Below are 20,554 nucleotides of genomic sequence, written 5' to 3'. Positions count from 1 at the left end.
CGGGTGTTCGCTGCGCTCAGCTCCTGGGCTTTTTCCATGTGTTTGTTGGTCTCGAGTTTGTAAACTGTTTGCGGCAGAATGGAGCCGTTGGGTAACGAAACAATTTGTAAGGAGGAGCACATGCATTAGCTACTGCTCTTGTGTAGGAATGGGATGGTTCCAGATTATGCTGTAGCTGGTTAGAACAAAACTTTTGCGTGTAAAGACCAAATCAGTGCCATACGTCTGAGCGGAGTTTGCACTGCACCAGCACTGAATTCGGCTTTTGGTGCGGCCAGGCTATAAACAATCAGGTACAAGAAATCTAGTGAACTTCAAGTGATTGTCTCTATAGGGAGCATTAATGTGTTCTTAACATACTGAGTGATAAAGTACCAAGGGACCTTAATTGAGATCTGTGGAAATCCAGGATCTGAAACAGAAGGCAGACTGGTCTGCCCTCTGGCTGGCTGGCTTTTTTCTTTTTTAATGTCTTGTCTTTTGATTACGAATGATGGATGGTGGGTTTTTTTTGTTGGTTTTTTTTTTTTTGGTTTTTTTTTTCATGTTTTGATTATGACACAGAACCATTGAATCGTTTGTGTTGGAAGGGATCCTTAAAGGCTGCCTAGTTCAGCTCCCCTGTAATAAACAGGGACACCTACAGCTACATCACATTGCTCAGAGCTCCCCCAGCCTGACCCTGAGTGTCTCCAGGGATGGAACATCTACCACCTCTCAATGTGTTCCTGTGCCTCACTGCCTCTCTTCTGCCTAAGGAAGAAGTAAAGAACCTTATACTCTAAATCCCTCCTCTTTTAGTTTGAAACTGTTTTCGTGTGTCCTAACAACAGACCCTGCTAAAAAGTCTGTCCCATTCTTTCTTATGGCCCCCCTTTAGATACTGAAATGCCACTCATGAATCTCCCTGGAGCCTTCACTTCTCCAGGCTGATCAGCCCCAGCTCTCTCAGCCTGTCCTTGTAGAGAGGTGTTCTATCCCTTGGATCATTTTTGTGGCCCTCCTCTGGATGTTACGTAAAATCATAGAATACTCCCAATTGGAAAGGACTGATAAGGATCAAGTCCATCTCCTGTCTCCACACAGGACCACCCAAAAATCAGATAATGTGTCTGAGAGTGTTGTCCAGGAGGCTGTTAGCAGATAGCTCTTTCTTTTATTTATTTATTTGTTTGTTTATTTATTGTCTTTTGGAAGTACTGTATATCCACTGGACTATGCAGGTTCAAAACGAGCAAGTAGACCAGAGCTCTTACAATGAAGTAAGCAGGAGTGGATTACTTGAACAAATCTGCGGGGTTATTGAGTTTGATTTCTTTTGAGTCTGAAGCTTGCAGATGGTATTTGAGCTCATTCCTGCCTCTGAGTTAAGTTTCTCTGCAGTGACTGAGTTGTCCTAAAGCAGTGGGGATGTTGGTACAGATGCACCCAGCATCTTCAGGACTAGTGGTAAGCTGAAGCCCACATACATTGCAAAAACCTGGAAATACATCCATCCTGTTGGTTTTATAGGTCCCTGGCAGATACCCATTTAGAATGGCAGCATTCAGGAAATTTGGAAGATTCAAGTTCACTGAAAGGGCACCATGAAATTACAGAGGACCATTTTTCAAAGTTTTTGAAATAGAATTAGATGTTTAAGTAGATTTGTCACATTCTGTTGTTTGGTTTTTTTGTTTGTTTGTTTTGGTGGTGGTGGATTATGCAGAACAGCAGGCTGTTTTTGTAGACTGTAACAAAAATTGTGATGCTTTTAAGAGCTGACTAAGAAAAGATACTTTGATCCTAATGTGAAAATGCAGAGTTAAATATAAATAATGCAACATATTCTTCCCTTGTGCTCTGCTTTCTCAGTTATATTTAGGTTTTTAAAAGATTTGACCTGCTGTTATAATTTTCTAATATTGGACCTCATAATTCTAGTTTGAGGCTGAGAGAAAAATGTTCTTTTGAGTGCTCAAATACTCATTAGATTTTCTACTAATCTAGAGAATATATTTTACAGAGTAGGTAGAAGATATCTCTGTAGAACAACAACAGCAATAACAGCAACAAAACAGAAAAATGTCACTGCTGGATTTTTTTTTCCTGTTAGTAATGTCTTGCTTTTGCTTTAAGAAAGCCTCCAAACAACATTCTTTTCTAAAAATTAGGTCTTGGTGGATTTCTTTAGTTGTCAAGGTGTTTCATTTCAAGATATACTGCTATTATATTATATTCTGGTTGTCTTTTAATTCAGTTCTCCCTTTTTGATAGTTTTGTGATTTTCTTTGTGTTTGTATTTTTCTCTTGTATAACATGAGTAGAAGAAATGGTGTGGACAGCACACAGCCATTTTTAATATTTTGATAAGAATGCCTGTGCCTTTCATATGCTGAGCCCTGCTGATAAAAAAAAGATCCAAAAGCAATAAGCCTGATGCATCAGACCTGCTATTAGAAACTAACAGCATAGCAAATACAATTGTTCTGCTCCTGTATGTAGTACTTCCAAGTATTCTACAAAATAATAGGTCATGGCACCAAATTGTAAGGCTGCTGGATCTGAGTGCATTTCCAGTTAAAGCACGGTCGACAAAGGTTGGGTGCAGCAAAAATCACTGACCCGTTATTTTCTTGTACGCATTCAGTATGCAAAGCTTCCATTTCTGGAGAGCTGCTTCTTGTTTGACTTCAGATTTAGCTCTAGTTGGCAAAAACATGAAAATTGCAGTGTGCTCCTACTCAATAGAGCTATCTCATGCAGCTCTATTCATCTCTAGTGATGAGTTTATTTTCTGCTCCATTTTTTCATCATTGTGGAGTGCTTATGCACCTTGATTTGAAAACTGTTGTGGTGATTATTTACATTTTTTTGTCCATTGTTAAAAGAAAGAACTTACATCCAGGACTTCTCTTCTCCTTCCACATCGCTGACCTGAAGAATTACCCTTTATGTGTGGCATGAAAATGCTAGTTGCCTTTGTCATGGTGGTACAGCTTGAACAAGCTGGGCACAGGCTTTCCCATATGGAGGAGTTGGTAACACACTCCTGGAAAGCAGGGTCGAGTGCAGCATGCTATGCAGGACAGTGGGCTCGTATTGTCCCTTTCCTAAGCAAATATTTTAATTCTTGTAGCTACTACAAAAAATGTAAGTGGCCACGTTCTCCGCCTATGCTATTGCTTTGATTTCTTTGGCTTCTTAGTGCTGGATTTGGTGCTGTCAGTGTATTTGAGGCTTGTGGAAAGGTTGGCCAATGATATGGGATTTGTAGTTGTAGTATCTCAAAGTCTGGAGACTGTTACAGGTGGCAAATTTGTCAGCAGCTGACTTCCGAGGTAGTAAGTGATTTACCTGGCAAAAACATAGCACAAGAGCACCTGAGGATCATGGTTTGGAGCTGTCATTTAAATTCCATGGAAGACGTCTATGCTTTCTCATTTCATTCACAGGGACAGTGAGTGGGACCGAAATTGCATGGTGAAAGCCCTGCTTGGTCTGTCAGACTTCTGTTGTGGTGATTCAAGAGCAGGAGAGAACTCAATCTGCCTATCTAATTCTGGCATGGGTTTGCTGGAGGCAGAGTTTAAAAAGCAACTTTATTTGGGAACACAATACATTTGCTTTAGAGTTCTTGAGACATAATACATTCGTAATCCATTCTCTTGACTCCTGTAGTGAATATTTTTCTCAGGCTTGACATGCTTGGACTAGTTATTCATAGCTATTAGCTAGCAACATAGCTGTTGTGGTTGATGCCATTCTTGTCTTATAGTTAAAGAAGCCTGTATTTGTTCTTTTCTTGAAAAGTTTTTTTCTTAATGTTTAATTTATTCTTCATTTCAAAGGTTCTGAAGAAAAAGCACTTGAAAGATGTGCATCTCCAACAAGTGTCTGTGAGAAGATTCACGTCGTTCAATCTCTTTTCAGTAGATGGCCAGAATACTGAAGAGGAAACTGGGATCTGGGTTCAGTATAAAAGCATCTTTTATCCTGAGTATAGTGTGTCCATAAGGTAATCATCATTTAAGTACTTCCTAAGATATTGCACAGAGTATAAAATTTATTCTCATTCTTGCAGGGTTCTGTAAAAATAGGACGTAGTTTACAAATGAATTGTTAGATGTTATCTGTAGTTGTTCATTACATAAAGCAGGTTGTCTGTGGTGGTGTTGTTTGCTTAGATTTTCTTTTCAGTACCTCTCAGTTAAGTGCCTGAGTTTGAAATATATACTGATGATTGTACTTATAACAGAATGCAAAGACAAGCATTTGTTAAGTACTTACAGTGGCTTTCTGTTTTGGCATTCTCATGATGTTAAAAAGGAGGTAAAAACTGAAGAAATTTATTTATTATTTATAATTTTAATCAAAATTTTTGGTGACGTGATATTATTCATCAAATTCTGAAGGCTTTTTATTAGTGATCTGTATTTTATTGAATTTTCTAGATTCCTGTGAAACTCAATGATAGTTTGGAAACCAACTGGTAAAACAAGAGAATATAAGAATTCCTCTTCGTACAGGAAGGGTTAATTTCTAATGGAAGAATAGGTTTTATATCAGAGTAGATAAAAAGAAAGATAAAGAATACAATCTGAAAGAATTGTTAGTAAATTCTCAGTAACAAAACATAAAACTTTATAGCTCTGTCCATTCATTGCTGTGTTTTTTCTTTCTTGCTTTTTCACAGTTTTATGCATACCTGTAACTTGGTTTTGCCTCAACAGGTATCACTGCAACAGTAACTTAAGCATCTCTGAATCAAAACTTGTTCTACAGCCTCTCATTAAGCCTGCTGAGTGTGTCGGACTTTGTGTTCTGTGCAAAATGTAAAATCTGGAGAGTCTGACTGACAGAAATTTTGTAATACACTTCTTGTTTAAGTAGGACCATCAGTAAGAGTCAGTCTCAGAAACTAAGATCTAACAAAAAAAAACGACCACCCTAAACTCTGACATTTTTACAAAGTTATAAACAAAAACATTTAAAAACAAACAAAGCAACTGCATGCGGTTTGTCTTAAATCTGCAGCAAAGTGTAAAGACGTGTCTGAAATTATTTAAGGCTTTACAAAGCTTTAACATTGCTTTTTTTTTCTCATGCTTAAGCTTACAGAAACTAAAGGTTTTCAGAAGATAACCTTTCAATTTGAAAATTCTGCCTAACTATGATGGAAGTATGGATGGTTTTGCATATGGACTTTTCCAGTGAGCTGTTGAATAATGCAAGGGATTCTACCAGGTTTTCACAGTCTACCTAATCTCTTTATGCAGTGTCTGTGCTCCCTGGTTGTATGTTTTCAGAAACACATTGACAGTAGGAAATATTCGATAGAATTTTGGCTGAGCAAGTCCTTTAGACTGCTGTCTTTTACTTCTTCATTCAGCCTCCTTAGTTGACTATTGTGATTTGCAGTACTTGGTGTCACTTACTTGATTGACTATTTAGAAGAATTTTAAGTTATGACACAAGATAAAGTTCAGCTGTGCTGGCACTGCGAAAGTGAAGCAGATGTTGGGCTGATCTCGCTGTCACGTGGTGTTTGAGCTCTTCTGTTTCCATCACTTCCCATGTGTAGTGGAAATGTTAAGTCACAGCTTGAAGCAGTGATTGAACACCTGGTGGGAAGACAGGGCCAACACAGAGGAGCTCAAGTGCATGCAATGCACCTGAGTGCTGGAAGGGGTGGAGCCAGGATCCACCTCATCTCAGACCTTGTTTAAGGGCTGGCAGTGGAGGCAGAGGTATCTCAATGGAGATTCCTGTGTACCTGAGGCCTTCCAAAGGTAAGCAGATTCTTTTGTTTGTGTGCCTATAGCTGTTGCATTTGAACGGGTCCTTGCTTGCTGAAGTTTAGGACTTTGCTGTTCTGCTGTCATTGCTGTACTTTCCATCGTGTTACACCATGTTATTTATTTATTTATTTTTGCCTCAGGGTAACTTCGTTGATAGTGGGACACAGCTCGAATTATTAGATCATAGTCATGTTTCTTAATGTGTGGCTTAATTATTGTCCATCACAGTATACTACGTTACTGAGCACAGGCATTTTATTTTTATCTTTTGTGAGCTTTGCCAATAGAAAATAGTTTCTAAATAGTTTCACGAATATTTTCTGTGCTGGAGCAAGCTCCCATTTCAATACAAAAAATATGTATTGAAAGTGATGGAAAACTGTCCCCTGGTGAGGATTTCTTTTTTCCCCTCATTTTGTTTGTTGTTTTTTTGTTTTTTTTTTCCCTAGAGAATGCTTGATGATTGCTGTAAGTGGTAATCAGGGTGATCATTTAAGAACAATGATCAGAAATTATGTACTTCTGCATTTCTTTGTTGAACCAGTAACAACAGACAGCATATATTTACTATTTCAAAATATCGAAGGTCGGTGAAGAATTTCTCCTTTTTCTCCTTCACTGTGTGCTTTGTCAAAGTATAAATAGCTGCACTAAAATCCAGTTTATTGTGTCTGTGTCAAATTTTCTTTCCCATTTTTGCAGAAGCGGTATTTTAGGGTGGTAAACTTAGCAACTCAGCAGACACAGCACTTAACAGTTCTCCTTGCTGAAACTTGTGTGTCTAGAAGATAGGTCTTGGAGTTAGCTTTCTTGATTTATTTTTTTTTTGAGAACTGAGCATGTCTTAGAAACTTAAGTCTTTCTTTCATTTTTCTTCTCCTGTTGGCAAAATGTTATTTATCATTTTCATTAATAGAAACAGTTTGAACTAGATACAGCAACATGTTATTAACATATTGCTAGCAATAAGAACATCTTCCAGGTAAATTAGAACTGTGTGCTCTAGTAGGAGGGACTTTTCATAGCAACATCTTTCTCTGACAAAAAGTGCTTTTGAATTTTCATCCATATGTTTTCCTTATGTATTAACATCTTTTTGGGATAGCTCATTGCTTATGTTGTATGTTGGAAGTGTTGTCAACTAATATCTTGACAAGACTAGGTACTTTAGAAAGTTCATAAGGTTGATAGTGGCTTTTGGCAAAAAGTCTAAAGGTCAACCTATATCAGTTCAAGGGCTATCAAAACAGATCAAATTGTGTATTCAGACATGCTATGACCTAGCTGGAATTACTGTTCTGCAGGGACCAGGGGACCAGTTGGTTAGGCAAATAAAAGCTTCAGTAGGAGCTACCAGTTGTGTACGTGACTTTCTGATTTTCTCAAAGCAACTTGTTTTTATTAGCTGCCATTTTTCTAGCCAAATTCAGGCTGGGTTTCCATTTCAGGGGGGGGAAAGCCTATGCAATGCTTTTCTGTCAGTCATATATTTTAGAATCATTTTTTCATACGAAATCTTCCAAAACAGGAAGCCAGGAGAACCTCATGTAAGGCAAATTGCACTTTAAAAAAAAATAAATAAATAAATCCAAATGGCCTGTTAAGCATACTGGAGATTGTTGTTTAATGAAATGTAGATTTATGGCATTTGGTGGAAAGTGGTTTTTTAAGAATACCTAAACCTTAGTACTAAAATACTTCACAATAGTTTTGGGGTATGAAAGGAGTATCTGAGGAGCACTTTTCATTTTGACGCTATTTTTCACTACTAAAAAAAATGTCCTGTCCTGTGATTCAGAACCTCTGCTGATTAAGTGAGACTTGCTTGGATCGGTAATATCTTTGTTGCATCTACACACTACATCTTTGTCTTAATGTTATGCATTGGGTGGCTACATGCATGGAATTGCACAGAATCACAGAGCTGTGGATGCCTCTGGAAGTCATCACAGATCATAACGATGTAGTATCTCCCTGTGGCAATGCTGCCTGTCTTTTAAACATGAAAATTATTTTGTTTCTTTTTTTAATTGAAGCTAAAAAATGAGTCATCAATGTCATTACGTTTTCAGGATACAGATTTAGTTTAAAATTGTAGGCTCATTTTAAGCAGTTAGAGGGAAAAGCAAGTTATTTTTGTGGTAAAGTATCTTCCACTGATCAGTAATCTGGTGTTTCAAATACTGAAATGCTGAACTGAAAAGAAGAAGCTTACCTGTAAGCCAGCAGCTTACAGGTATGTTTAAATCTTTGTAGAGTGTATAAAGTGTTCTTTGCAAAGTGTCGTGCCTTTATTCTGAGTATAGCAAAAATAAGGAAGAAATTATGAGATTATCCTAGACTTTTGGTTTAGAAATGAGAGACTTGTTATTTGTTCATGGCAGGTGAAATGTTAGAATATGGTTTAGGATTGAATTCCACTCGATATTCCTGTAGGGTATTTCTGCTAATAGCATTTGGAAATTCTAATGGTTAGGGGATTTTTTTTATTATTATTATTTTTAGGTCTAGACATGAATTGAAAGAAAGCAGATGTGAAGGAATATTGCCTATGTATTGTGGCTAGTTTGTGAAGATGTAACAATCTTGCTTATTCAAATTATTGCATGCTAAGAGACAGCATATGAATTTGGAAGCATAAATATTAGGCTCAGGAGGAAGGAATTGAGGAAAAAGCTAAGAAGTTATTTGGCAGCACTGAACTAAAATGGTTGCATCATATTGTCCAAGAGAGCATATAAAAAGAATCTGTAGATAAAAAAAGCTGTTGTTTTGATTTCTTACTGTATTAAGCTGAGATCTTAAACTGAAGTGAAAGAGAAGTTTGTCTTGTTTTCCTATATTCTGTCCCAGAAAAAGCATCTAATCTATCTGGATGAGGTGCTTTGAGATATGATTCTCTAGCTATGGTAGTAATGATGATGGGAGGACGGTTGGACTGGATGATATTGTAGTTCCTTTCCAACCTTGTGATTCTGTGATCAGATAACAAAGCTTATAGATAATTCTGAGGTTCTCATTAGACTGATGTGACAACTGATGGTGACACCCTGCAGTCTTTGTTTTAAAGTCCCGTTAGCAGCAGCTGTCTTATTCTGTCTTGCATTTTCCCCAAACACTTAGCTTTCTTTTGTATTTAGGTTAATAATACATGGTGATGTGTTGTTTCTCCTACCTACTCCAAAGCACTATATACATATAGCTTAACTTAATTTTTGTCATTTTCTTTAAGTATGGTATTGCTTTCCTCATTCTGTTGAAGAGTAATATAAAGCAAGAAATGGAACTTAATTTAGTTTCATAATGATTGATGGAAAGCATGCCTTAATAGGGGAGCTACTGAATTATTATCTTCAGTTTATTGCCTGCAACTCTTCCTGAACTGAAGAGGAAGAATTATTATATTTTAATACTTATGTCCCTTTCCCTATATGACTTTATACATCCAAAGTTCATCGTTCACAGTTGAAAGTAAGGATTTTTGCTTTGTATCAGGAAAAATGTTAATTAAATTGATCTATTGTTCTTAATTTTGCCTCCTGTAACTTATTGCCTCAGCCATAGAAATTTTTGCATGCCGTACCTTGAAGACTTGTAATAAGAATGCCATAGATCAGGTTAACCATGCTGATCTGAAATCCTTTGTGTATGTTGCTTACTAATGCTCATGTGAAGTACTTTCTATGTTGATCTCAGCAATCGTAGCTTTGAACTATTTTTGCTTGCACTGGGCAACATCTGTAGTGTATTCCAGTACTCATATACTCAATATTAATGGTTTTCTATACTTGGGATGCCTGTGAGAATTGATGGGAGACAGATTTGTGAGAATTCATTTGGGATTGAGATTTAGCTACCAACTCCTGTGATTTCTTGACTTTCAGAATATAGTGTATGTGATTTTTCACAAATGCTTCATGGGCAGCTTCTTCAAAATACTGTTGAAAGCTGCTAATATAAAAAGCATTTATAGAAACAGGGTGTGATGTGTATTGCATCATGTTTGTTTTTTTTCCTGAGCTAGGTAATGGAAGATCAGCTGATGGAGTGAGGCCGAGAAGGAGCAACACTTACAGAACTGCTGGGGTAAAGCAGTGTAGAGCTCTGGATCTCAAGTTAGAAATGCTGTGTTTTAGGAATGACATTGTGTGTGATAGTGTATAGTATGATATTGATGGCAGGCTTCAGGTTTAGGGAATATCTGTGTTTACAGATAAATGGAACTTTTAGTCTATGAATTCCATTTGTGATGGACTTGTTACTGACTTGGAGTAGCTTTACATTTGTCCGTAATGGCAATATGTGTAAAATCTGAGATGTCATTTCCAGAATAAGAGTGGCTTTGCTATCTGGATGACTCTTGAGATAATGGCTACTCCTCTCATTCTAGGTGGTTGAGTTTGCTCTTTGCTTTTGTTCAGTGAAGGTTTCATGAGCTGCTCAGACTAAAGGAAGCAGATGTTAAACCCTGACCAATTTCAGGATGAGTGTGAACTGGAATAGAGAAGGAGGAGGATGTTCTTTATTGCAAAGCTGTGTCTTTCTCATCATTTAATTATGGGTCACATATGTGCTTGCCATGAATGGTATTTGTAAAAGCAAGAAAAAGGTACCCAGAAAGCAAATGAGAGAAAGAGACTCTGTATTCAATGCAAAATGCCACCACTGGCTAAGACAGCAAAATTTAGGGTGTGTTGTGTTTGTACTTGAATGTCACAACCTTTTGGGTATTGAGTATGAAATGCTAGAATATGTTTCAAATTTGGGTGCTTATTGATTTAAATCATAGAAAACTGTCATCAGAGGAAAAACTGATCCTTAACAAAAGCTAAATAAAAAACATAACTGTAGATGAAACTCATTTCTTAATTAAAAAATATATATATTTTAATAGAATATCTTCAAAAATTCAGGATAACCTTGGGAACAACAGAAGTGGGCAGACATCCATCATGGAATCTTACCTTACTTGTAAAGCAGATGTAATTTCATCTCCAGTTTAAAATCATTATTTTAGAAACAGCCTGAAATTTGGTTTGGTGGTAACTTAAGGACAGTGCTATTATTGTATCAGTTTTCCATTTTGCTTTTTGTCTTTTGACCCTGGAGATACAAATTGTATTGTTTTTTAGCCCAGGACATTCCACATCTATTTTTCTTTCTTCATAGTGTTCTGTTAAAAATATTGGTACTATAGTGCTAAATTGTTCATCCTTTCCTCTGTTTGCTGAACTTGGAGGGGTTTTTTTAAATGATAAATCTCTTTTATTTATGGACTATGAATGCATAGGAATTAGAAAAAAATCAGTTTCTTATTTGAGGATTAAACTGAGCGAAGATAAGTTTTCTTGTTTTGTTTTTGTTATCTCTGCATCTTTTCCTTGTAGTCTTACTGGTGTTCAGAGAACAAACATTCACAACCATATGGGAGACCCTGAGATTGTCACAAATACACATGGTTATACAGTTAGGATGCTAAGGAGGCAGCAGAACTACCAATCCTGATCATTTTTCTGTGACTTCATTTGGATTAACTCTGTTGGATAAGTTGCCCAGTCTGACTGAAACCAAACTTGTTAAAGAAGGGAGAAGAGAAAGTGAATTTCTAGTGCAGGAGTTCCATCAAGATACTTGTAGGCTTCCACCCTCAAATGCAACCAAGGAATTTGTTTTTGTTTTTGTTAATGTAGCTAGAAGGAAAGTTTTGATGTTCAGTTGAAGGATGCTTTTAATGTCTTTCATATGTTTTCTTGTCCCCATCTGTGACCTTATTTCTGTTTCTGTTACCCTTTTTTTTTTTCTTTAAGAATTAGTCCATTTGACATTTGGTACTTCTCAGAAATTAATGTTTAATTACAAATGTTATGCTACAAATATCTTTTGGAACTAAAAATACACAGTTTCATATCTGTGAAAAAAATTTTTCTCCTATCTTTACAGCAATGTTCTATCAAGGAAAAAAAAAATAAGCTGAGAGAATGAGCACTAATTTTGTAAATGCTGAAGCTTTTTTATTCTATTAATTGTTCAAAATTAGTATGATCACAAACACCCCTGGAAGCTGTATTAGAAACTTTAAAAGACTGCATTTTTGCATTTTGCTAGCTTGCTAAATTAGTTTTAGAGCTTTTGTATGCGTTTGTGGAAGACCTGTGTGATGTAATTCTAGAGTGAAAGATTTCCTAGCTTTTTTTCTTTTGGGCCTAAATTAGCTTGGAGTAGTTAACAAATATATGCACTTATAGTTCATGTTTTGGGAGTCCAGTTAGCTTGACATCTGTAACACAGGAAGATTCTTAAGCAAATTCATGCTCAAATTTGATGTGGTTTCCTCCTGCAAGTTGCCACAGTTTTCCTCACTGTTCTCTAAAATTTGAAGCTTATATGAAATCTAGTTAATTATCCCCAGTTTTGAATGTTCATTTCACTTGAATTATACAAATATAAAACCAAAGAGAATGCAGTTCACTGAACAGAATCGATTTAATTGTTGATGTTATTTAAATGTTCTTGATTTTTTTTTTTTGTTTTGTTTTTTTGTTTTGTTTTTGTGGAGAAAAATAGGAGTTTGTTGACCGCTGTTTAAAAATACTCTTTCTCTTCAAAGAAATTGCTGTACTAAAATTCTTCCTTTCCTATATGTGGTTTCCACTAGGCTGAAACTTATTCCTTTTGGAAAAGAAAAAGAAAAAAAGATATACTATTAGTTTCTGAGGAACGGTTTCCTGATTCATGAATTTCAGTGGTAAATCTTTGAAGACCACTGATTGTCTCCCAGTTTTGCCTCTAGTTGGTAAAGTAGTATCTGTGAAAAGAAGTGGGTGAGAAATGGACACCATGTGCAGTGAACCTCTTTTTTTGAAGTGGGTTTTTTTGTTGTTGTTTGTATGCTGGTGAATTTGCTGTTTGTTTTCTTCTAGGTTGCACAACGGACTCCTAAATGTTAAAGATGTTCTTACAAGCTTTGACAACACAGGAAATGTCTGTAAGTCCGCTGTTTATTTAGATACAGTACTGTGTGCTAGAACTGAAATTGCATTTCGTTTATCTGAGAAACCCCGTTACTGTGATCAGATATGCTGATTTAACTACCGTAGCACTTCATATTGCAGTGTTTTATGTAGTTTGGTTTATGTGGTTTATGTTGTTTGGGTGTACATCCTTGAAATGTCCCAATGCAAGTTCATCTTTGTGTTGTGTCAGAGAAATTGAACTGGGTTGGGCAAAAAATGAGTTTAGTCCATTGATTTGTCTTGGCTGGTGGCCATCTCTCGATATCTGAGCAACAGTGTAAAAACAGGGGAAACGTAATGATACTTCTGTCCTGCAGAAGGGATGCTTATACCAGAGAAAAACAAAAGAAAGCACTGTCGAGTTGTGAAATTCCACTCCATGGGATGTTTTGGCTTGTAGAACATCCAGTGGGCTCTAAAGACAGAGGAGAAAAACTATGGAGGAAAAATTCACTGTAGCTGTTAAATATGAAAGTATCGGTTATGATTCAGGAATTGCTAGATGGTAGAACAATTAATGGGGCAGCAGGATGATATCTTTGTCCTGGTCTTGAACTCTTGTCTAAGCATGAGCTGCTGGCCGCATTAATCTTAAACAAGATGAGCATTAAGTGGACCTTCAGCATCTGACCCAGTCTGGCTCTGCTTCTCTATACTCATTAATAAAACGTTACATGCTGTTAATGGACTCAATTATAAAATTTTAGCAGACTCTAAGAAGCCAAATAAAAATAATTATACATGTTTTTAATGTAATAATTACCATTATTTAATTTACATTTACAGATATATAAATATTTCTTTTATGATAAGGCTTTTTTGCCTAATTTCTCAGGAGGGGTTGCTGTCAAAGAAGGAAACTCAAAGAACAGAGCTAGGGAGCCTCTGTAAGTCTATGAAATATTCAGCAAATGTGCATGTATCTTTTCTTCATTATCAAAGCTATAAGATAATCATGTATTGGAGCAGATTTTATTTCATCTTAGAACTCCCATCTTTGTATTCCAGAGCTGTTTCAACAAACAGGGGCTTTTCATTAGCCCAAAAAAATAAAATAAAATAAACTTTTGTTTTCAAATGGAAAAATTTGCTACTTTTCATTTGGTTATTAATATTGAGAATACTGGCAGGGGCCTGCCACAAAATACACTAGGGTTTCAGTTTGTTAAGAAGGGAAATTTTTTATGATTTCAGAATGAAAATTATATCTAAGGACTATATAAATATCCAAATGAGTAAGTCTGAGGGGAAAAAAAACACGTTTGTAATTATTGCTGATGTCAGGTAGAGATGTAGGCATCATGAATTAGATAAAGAAAATATTTAGATTTAAGATATTTAGGATCTGGCAGAAAATGCTTTGGTTATATAAGAGAAGGCATTTAAAGGGATTTGATGCTGTAGATTCTTCAAATAGGGAACTAAGGGAACTTTTGTAACCACTTACTTTTTTTATTCATAAGTTTTACTCAATAAGGGGAAAGAGAGGAACAAGGCACTGTACCTTTAAGTATTGTTAGGTGCTTTATCTTTGTTCTTTGTGTAAGCACTTAGATTGTGATTGATCTATACAAATTTCCTTGCTAACACACAAATAAATTACTCTTCTAAAGTTTTATATGCTTTTCTATTGTTAAATGTGCTGTTGACTCTTTTATTAACCTTTTCAGTATTTCAGCCACTTTCTTATTGATTACAGATAGCAGAACAAGACTCACCACTCTAATAGGCACAATGCCAGTGCTAACTTAGGAGTAATATGGCTTTTGTGGTTCTTACTGTTTCTCTGTATATATGAAGATTCACATTTGTCCCTTTGGCTTCAGTACTGCCTTGAAGGTTTATGCTGTGCCATTATACAGTGTTTGCTAAGCAATTTTCAGATTTGCTTCCTTGTTTTTAAATGTCTTTCTCTCTCTCTCTATTGATGTGCATATTTATGCCCATTTTACTAAGCACTCTACATTACACTGTATCAAGGTAACTGTAAATTAGTTATTTTTCTGACAGCTTTACGGTAGTGGCTTGAAGTGTAATCACAGAATGGCTTGGAAGAGTCCTTTAAAGCTTGTCTGATTTCAACCCCTTGCTGTGGGCAGAGTAGCTGCCCACTAAATCAGGCTTTCCAGGGTCCCGTTTGACCTGGCCTGCAATGCCTTCAGGTATAGGGCATCCACACCTTCTCCAGGCAACCTCAGAGCCTTGTCACACTCCGAATAAATAATTTCTGCCTAATATCTAACCTGAGTCTCCACTCCTTTAGATTAAAGCCATTTCCCCTTCTTCTATCTCTGTAAGACAATGTAAGAAGTTGGTCCTCTCCTCTGTTTATAAGCTCTCCTCAGGTAATGGAAGGCTGCAATAAAGCATAGTAGTAATAATCATATTTCCTTGCTACTGTCCTTATGGAATAAAGGTGCCCACTGTTCAAGCCAGAACTGCTATGTATTGCATCACCAAGTTCCCCCAACTGTGTGCTACTGAGCTGCTCTATTTGGATCATTGCTGATAGGATGATGTGAGTGCACATATTCATTGATCTGAAATGACTTTTTCTTTGGCCTCTGTGTATTTCTTGCTTCTTTTAGTGATAATCCACTGTGGAAATGGAAGATGATAATCCTGCCTCCTTTCACTTTTTTTTATTTTATTTTATTTGTAGAGTAACTACAGTTCTTATATTTTGAACGCTGGGACTTGATTTTGTTTTTTAACAAGTGATATGATGTTATTTACAACAATAACAACTTTATCAGGTGATAGTCTGCCCTAAAAAAGATTTCACAAGTATTTTTTTTAGCATTTAACAGTATTAGATTATTTCTTCTAATATTCAGTATTAGTGGAGCTATCCGTTACTGAACAGTCCCATCAACAGCATTGTGCTCCATGAGGATATAAATAATAAATCTATGAATAACTATAGAATTTAATGTTCCTTTCAGGATGCGCTGCATAGTCATAACTTATTTACAGGGCACTAAATTTAAATGATTTGGGCTGAAATAATCAGAAAATATTTAATTATTTTAGTGTTCTGCGTGTTTTGACTACCATGCTGAATCAGGAAGGTTAATATTTTGCTACAGACTACTGAACATGAAATAATTGTCTGTTAAACAAGGTGTTGTAAAAACTGAAATATTTTGCATATTACATCATTTGAATCCTTTCAAATAACATTTGTTATCTTTGATTGGTGTTTCTAATAATATTTTTAAGTATTTTGCATTAAAAAAAAAAAAAAACAAACTTTTTGGGGGAGCATTTCTGTAGTCTTTCTGTTTCACTTTGATCTTTCTGCTCATGGCCACGTCACCATATGCTGTCAAAAGAAGAGTAGTAGAGCAGATTCCAGTTAACACCATTTTCTCCACGCTCCCAGTACACACAAACTCAGTATAAGATGTGCCACTAGCTGGCAGCATTATATAAAATTTCAGAAAGCAGCTTTTGAGGAATACTTGTGACTGCTTCCTAAAGTGCAGCCCTAAACCAGTAAGACTTCAGGGACAAGATGGAGCCAAGTGCAGTAGCTGTAAATGGCATGTTGCTGGTCTCCCAAGTGTTGACACCAGAAATTGCACAAAGTCTTGTTTGGATTTGGTATTCATGTTTTTTGTTTGTTTTTTTGTTGTTGTTGTTGTTTTAAAGAAGCATTACTAAAGATGCATTTTCATTGTAGGATCGTTGTCATGAGTGAAAATCGACACTGCAATTTTACTTTTTTTTTTTCTGGAAAAGTAAAATTTTTTTTGGTATCTGTCATGCTCATCTGCTGTGAGAGAGCAGTTTGCATGTGAAAACTCTAAACAGCTTCTCCACACAGATAGGATGCAATGCTAAATGCATTCCATTCAGCTTTAATCCTGTGCATAAACAGGAAGCAGGGGAAAAAAAATGCTGAGATAGAGGAAAGGATTGGTGTGTTCCTTTTAGACAACAGCATGCCATCTGTTGAAAGATGGTACATCCTGTGGCCATCTCTAGTCATAAGACAATCCTTTTAAAAGAACTGATGGATCCCAGGCAGAAGGCTGAGTGGTGGCACTATGGGGTAGCATCAGCTGGCTCTGGGAGCCACGTGCCACGTTCATCCTTTCAGGGGAAATCTCTTCTGTGAAAGACTTCCCAAAAACCAGGAGAAATTCAGGAATGAACTTACATAAATGATCTCCTTCCACTGACTGTTTTAGTAACAGGAGAAAGCTGTTGTGACTGAAGAGTTTGTATAATCATTTCCCTTCAAATTATGTATATTCTTTAATCCTATCCCTTCAAATTATGCATTAATTTCAGTTAAATGATCAAGGGCCAATATACGATAGATAGATATTTACTAATTGCCACAAGTCTAAGCAAGATGCAATGTCTGTAAGGCAGAATTTTAAGCAATGACATAAAGTGTGTTTTGGGAATACTACCAGATGAAAATCCCAAAGCACATTTTATTTCACTGCCTTCTTAAAACTCTGCTTTACAGAATGTTAACACAGAAATAGGAGCAAGGTATTCTTGTGTTCATGTAGTATAAATTGCAAATATGCTCTGTGTAGTAATAAAACACTGTCTTGTAAACTACACCTAATGTTGGTTGACAGTATAACCATTTGCAAGAAACATGCTCAATACATACTCCTTTTCTACTTAGTAGTGTACAATCACATGTTTTGGAACTGAAAAAGCAGCAGAGGGTGCTACAGTTACAGAGCTTTCCAGACACATTGCAAAATTGCTGTTTCTGTGGTCAACTACATCCTGAAGACTTGAGCTTTCAATACTGGCTGGATGGAAGCTTAATGGTTTTGAGTTCTGTTGCTTCTGTTCATGTAGGAAGAACAGGTAGACAATTTGAAATCTAGAAAAATATATATGTTATATAATCTTTTTTTTTTTTTTTTTTTTTTTCCTAATTTTGAGGTTAATTCTTTTTTCCTGAAAGATGTTACAGCTTGGAGTAAAATATGTCTGGATACAGCTCTTATTTCAAAACATCTACTTGCCATCTTCTGAACTGTTTTTGTTTGCACTAGTGCTACTTTTAGAAATTTGTTTCAAAATATGTTTTATGTTGAAAGAATTTGGCTTTTTAAATGTGAATTTTTTTTCCATAAGTGAGCTAGCTAAGTTGAAGAACACTTTTGTCCCTTTATATTGTATTTTTCAAGAAAATAATTAGGAAGCTAGCAAGTAACAAGAAAAAGGCTTTTTCTTAAATTTTCAGTCCACTCTTTTTGGAAAAAGTCTCAAGGAAAGATGTTGAAGAAAATGAATTGTGGTCCACTTTTTTATTGTATTCATTTTAAAACTGCTAATTTAAAAATGCTAAATGTGTAACTTGGATTCAACTTAAAAGAATATCAGCTTTTAAATGGTAATCTTTTCCTTCTGTGTTCCTTCCTCCAAATAACTATATAAGTAGAAGCTATTTTTTCTTCCCAGTTGTAGTATCTGATTTGGACACCTACCTGTGTCTTCTTAGTTCTCACAGAGTGACTCAAAGTTACCTGTGCTCCTCCATGGAGAATTTGTGGCAGCTACTGAGTTACCATGCTTGGGGAGCAGCGTAGGATGGCATCCTTTATCATAGTAGAGTTTCACCTGTATTTTGCGTAGCATTTCTTAGGCTCAACAAGAAAAGAGTATGTTTTCTCAGATGTTGCTGTGTGGATTTCTGCTCTTTTTTTAGAGGAGACTTCTTGTTTTCTATCATGAAGAACATACTGACTGAGGCTTCCTACCTCACTCACCTCAAGAACCTGCTACTCTTTGTCTTTTGAGTACTCTCTCTGTCTGTCTGTGTGGCAGTTTTATATTGTTTACCATTTCAGAATCTTACACCCTCTTGAAAAATTTTTCAACTAAAAATAAATTGAGTGGAAAAAGGTTTGGTTAGCAACAAAGTGCATCATTTTGAATGAACTATCGTATTTATGATACCTGCAATTTGCTATTCACTATGCAGCTTCACTTTAAATAAAACATATCATGATCAAGCTTAAGAAAAAATGGCTGTTTCCTTGCCCCACTCCCTGTTCCATTCACTTCACTGGTTCAAGTTAGAGCATCATCCCAAGCAGCCACATTGACATAACTGGCATAAAGCTTATGGAATGCTGCTGAAAGTAAGTGTGTGGGGAGAAGCAGGTACCTTTTAAATTACTCTTGCTACTGGAATTATTTTTATCAAACTGTTCTCTTTTGGAATGTCAGTCATTTGTTTTAAGTTCAGTCCTGTAATTCTTTTCCCAACTTATTAAAATCTGATTATTCTTCTGACAAACTTGAAGAACTGCCACTGGGGGTCTATTTTCTTTAAAATATTTTCTTCTACTGCATATTCCAAAATCATCTCGCACTACCTGTGCTTATAAAGAGGGCATCGGCTTAGCGAAGCAGGAAGAGAAGTCCTGCTGAGCTCTTCTCAGTACCCTGTTTCTTCCTTGATCAGTTTGAAGCTGTCATAGTAACTGGTTCACCTGCTCAGGCTATTCCAATGATAGCCTTTTGATAAAAATATATGGATGTGTTAGGGTAACTTCAGTTGCTTTTTTTGTACTGTGAAGCAATGTTTTCTGCCTTGGTGCCCTGCTTTTGAGCTAGGTGGGATTCTGCATCAGATCTGTTGTCTTAGTCTTTATGTGAACTGTTGGCATACTCTGCCTTCACTCACTGATGTTGACCTTCTGAAATCCAAAGCATTTTGAAGTATTCCATGTATGCTAAATAATTACCATTTGGACAAGTTGGATCTTTCTGTTTAAAGGAATTAAAGGAACTTGGATAGGTTGTAACATCGTTAATTAGATTAGTAGAGGGAGAAATGTATGAACTGTTTTAATTAATTTCATATTTTTGCTTTTGTTAATGACACCTTAATCAAATCTTTAATTGCGATAAGGTAGGATAACAATTGTAAGCATCTTTTTACATGTACAATGTTGTTAATTAAGTTTACTCTTTTAATGTATTGTAGAGTTTGCTCTTAAAAATATTTCACATTTTAACATTAAATAGTTGCAAACTAGTTTCATGTGGCTTGACCTGCTGTAGGGTGTTGCAGTCTGGGTGGAACTTAAGTATTTCTCACAGTATTCTGTTCATCTACAATTCCTTTTACTTGTCATGTTCTAGGCATGCTTTTAGTGTAGCTGTTCAGAAATGCTGTGTTGGAGTACCTGCTTGGGTAGATAAATTCTGTTTGTTACCACACAAAGTTATCTTTCTTACATTTCTGATTCGATGTTTTTCTGTATTTTGATGTAAGCTTATCTGTCACTATGGAGTAGAAGTAGCAAGGACAGTCCATGTTCTTCGTACTCTCCATACAAGTGTAGCTGAGGGGATATAAAGACCTTGCATCTTATTTTGGTTTGGTTTCAAGTACTTTTAAAAGAACACTTTAAAAGTTGCACTGCTCTTCACTTAAAAAAATCATATTCAAATGCACGAAATACCTATCTTATTTCACTGCAAGATTTTCAAAACCTTTCAACTTAATGCAGCAGGAGTTCACAGGATTGCATTCAAACTATTATTCAAACGATTTTAAGTAAAAAGGTTCTGAAAATCGTAATTTGCAAGCTGTGCTGCAAAACACTCATTTGAAACTGTATCTGATGACAGTTCTGACTGGAAAGTAGGGTGAAAACTAATCTAGGTAGCAATGGCCAGTTGAAGATCCAGTGCGTAACTATTACTCACGTACTTAGCTTGATGGAGTAAATACTCTTACTTATTCTTAATTCAGTTAGATAGAAT

The 20,554-nt window shown here is 36.1% G+C and overlaps 1 protein-coding gene across 1 annotated transcript in view; it reads left to right on the top strand.

Annotated features, from left to right (window-relative positions):
* CAMKMT (calmodulin-lysine N-methyltransferase) overlaps positions 1-20,554 on the top strand; it is a 194,112-nt gene that overhangs the window by 253 nt on the left and 173,305 nt on the right. The window contains exons 2-3 of the mRNA XM_052689919.1: positions 3,831-3,997; positions 12,701-12,765. Of these exons, the coding sequence (XP_052545879.1) occupies positions 3,831-3,997; positions 12,701-12,765 (232 nt within the window). The remainder of the gene's footprint in view (positions 1-3,830; positions 3,998-12,700; positions 12,766-20,554) is intronic.

The sequence above is a fragment of the Tympanuchus pallidicinctus genome, unplaced genomic scaffold (genome assembly GCF_026119805.1).
Source record: "Tympanuchus pallidicinctus isolate F22 unplaced genomic scaffold, pur_lepc_1.0 scaffold1, whole genome shotgun sequence".
Lineage (NCBI taxonomy): Eukaryota > Metazoa > Chordata > Aves > Galliformes > Phasianidae > Tympanuchus > Tympanuchus pallidicinctus.
The sequence above is the reverse complement of the archived record's forward strand: the minus strand, read 5'-3'. Positions and strand labels throughout refer to the sequence as shown.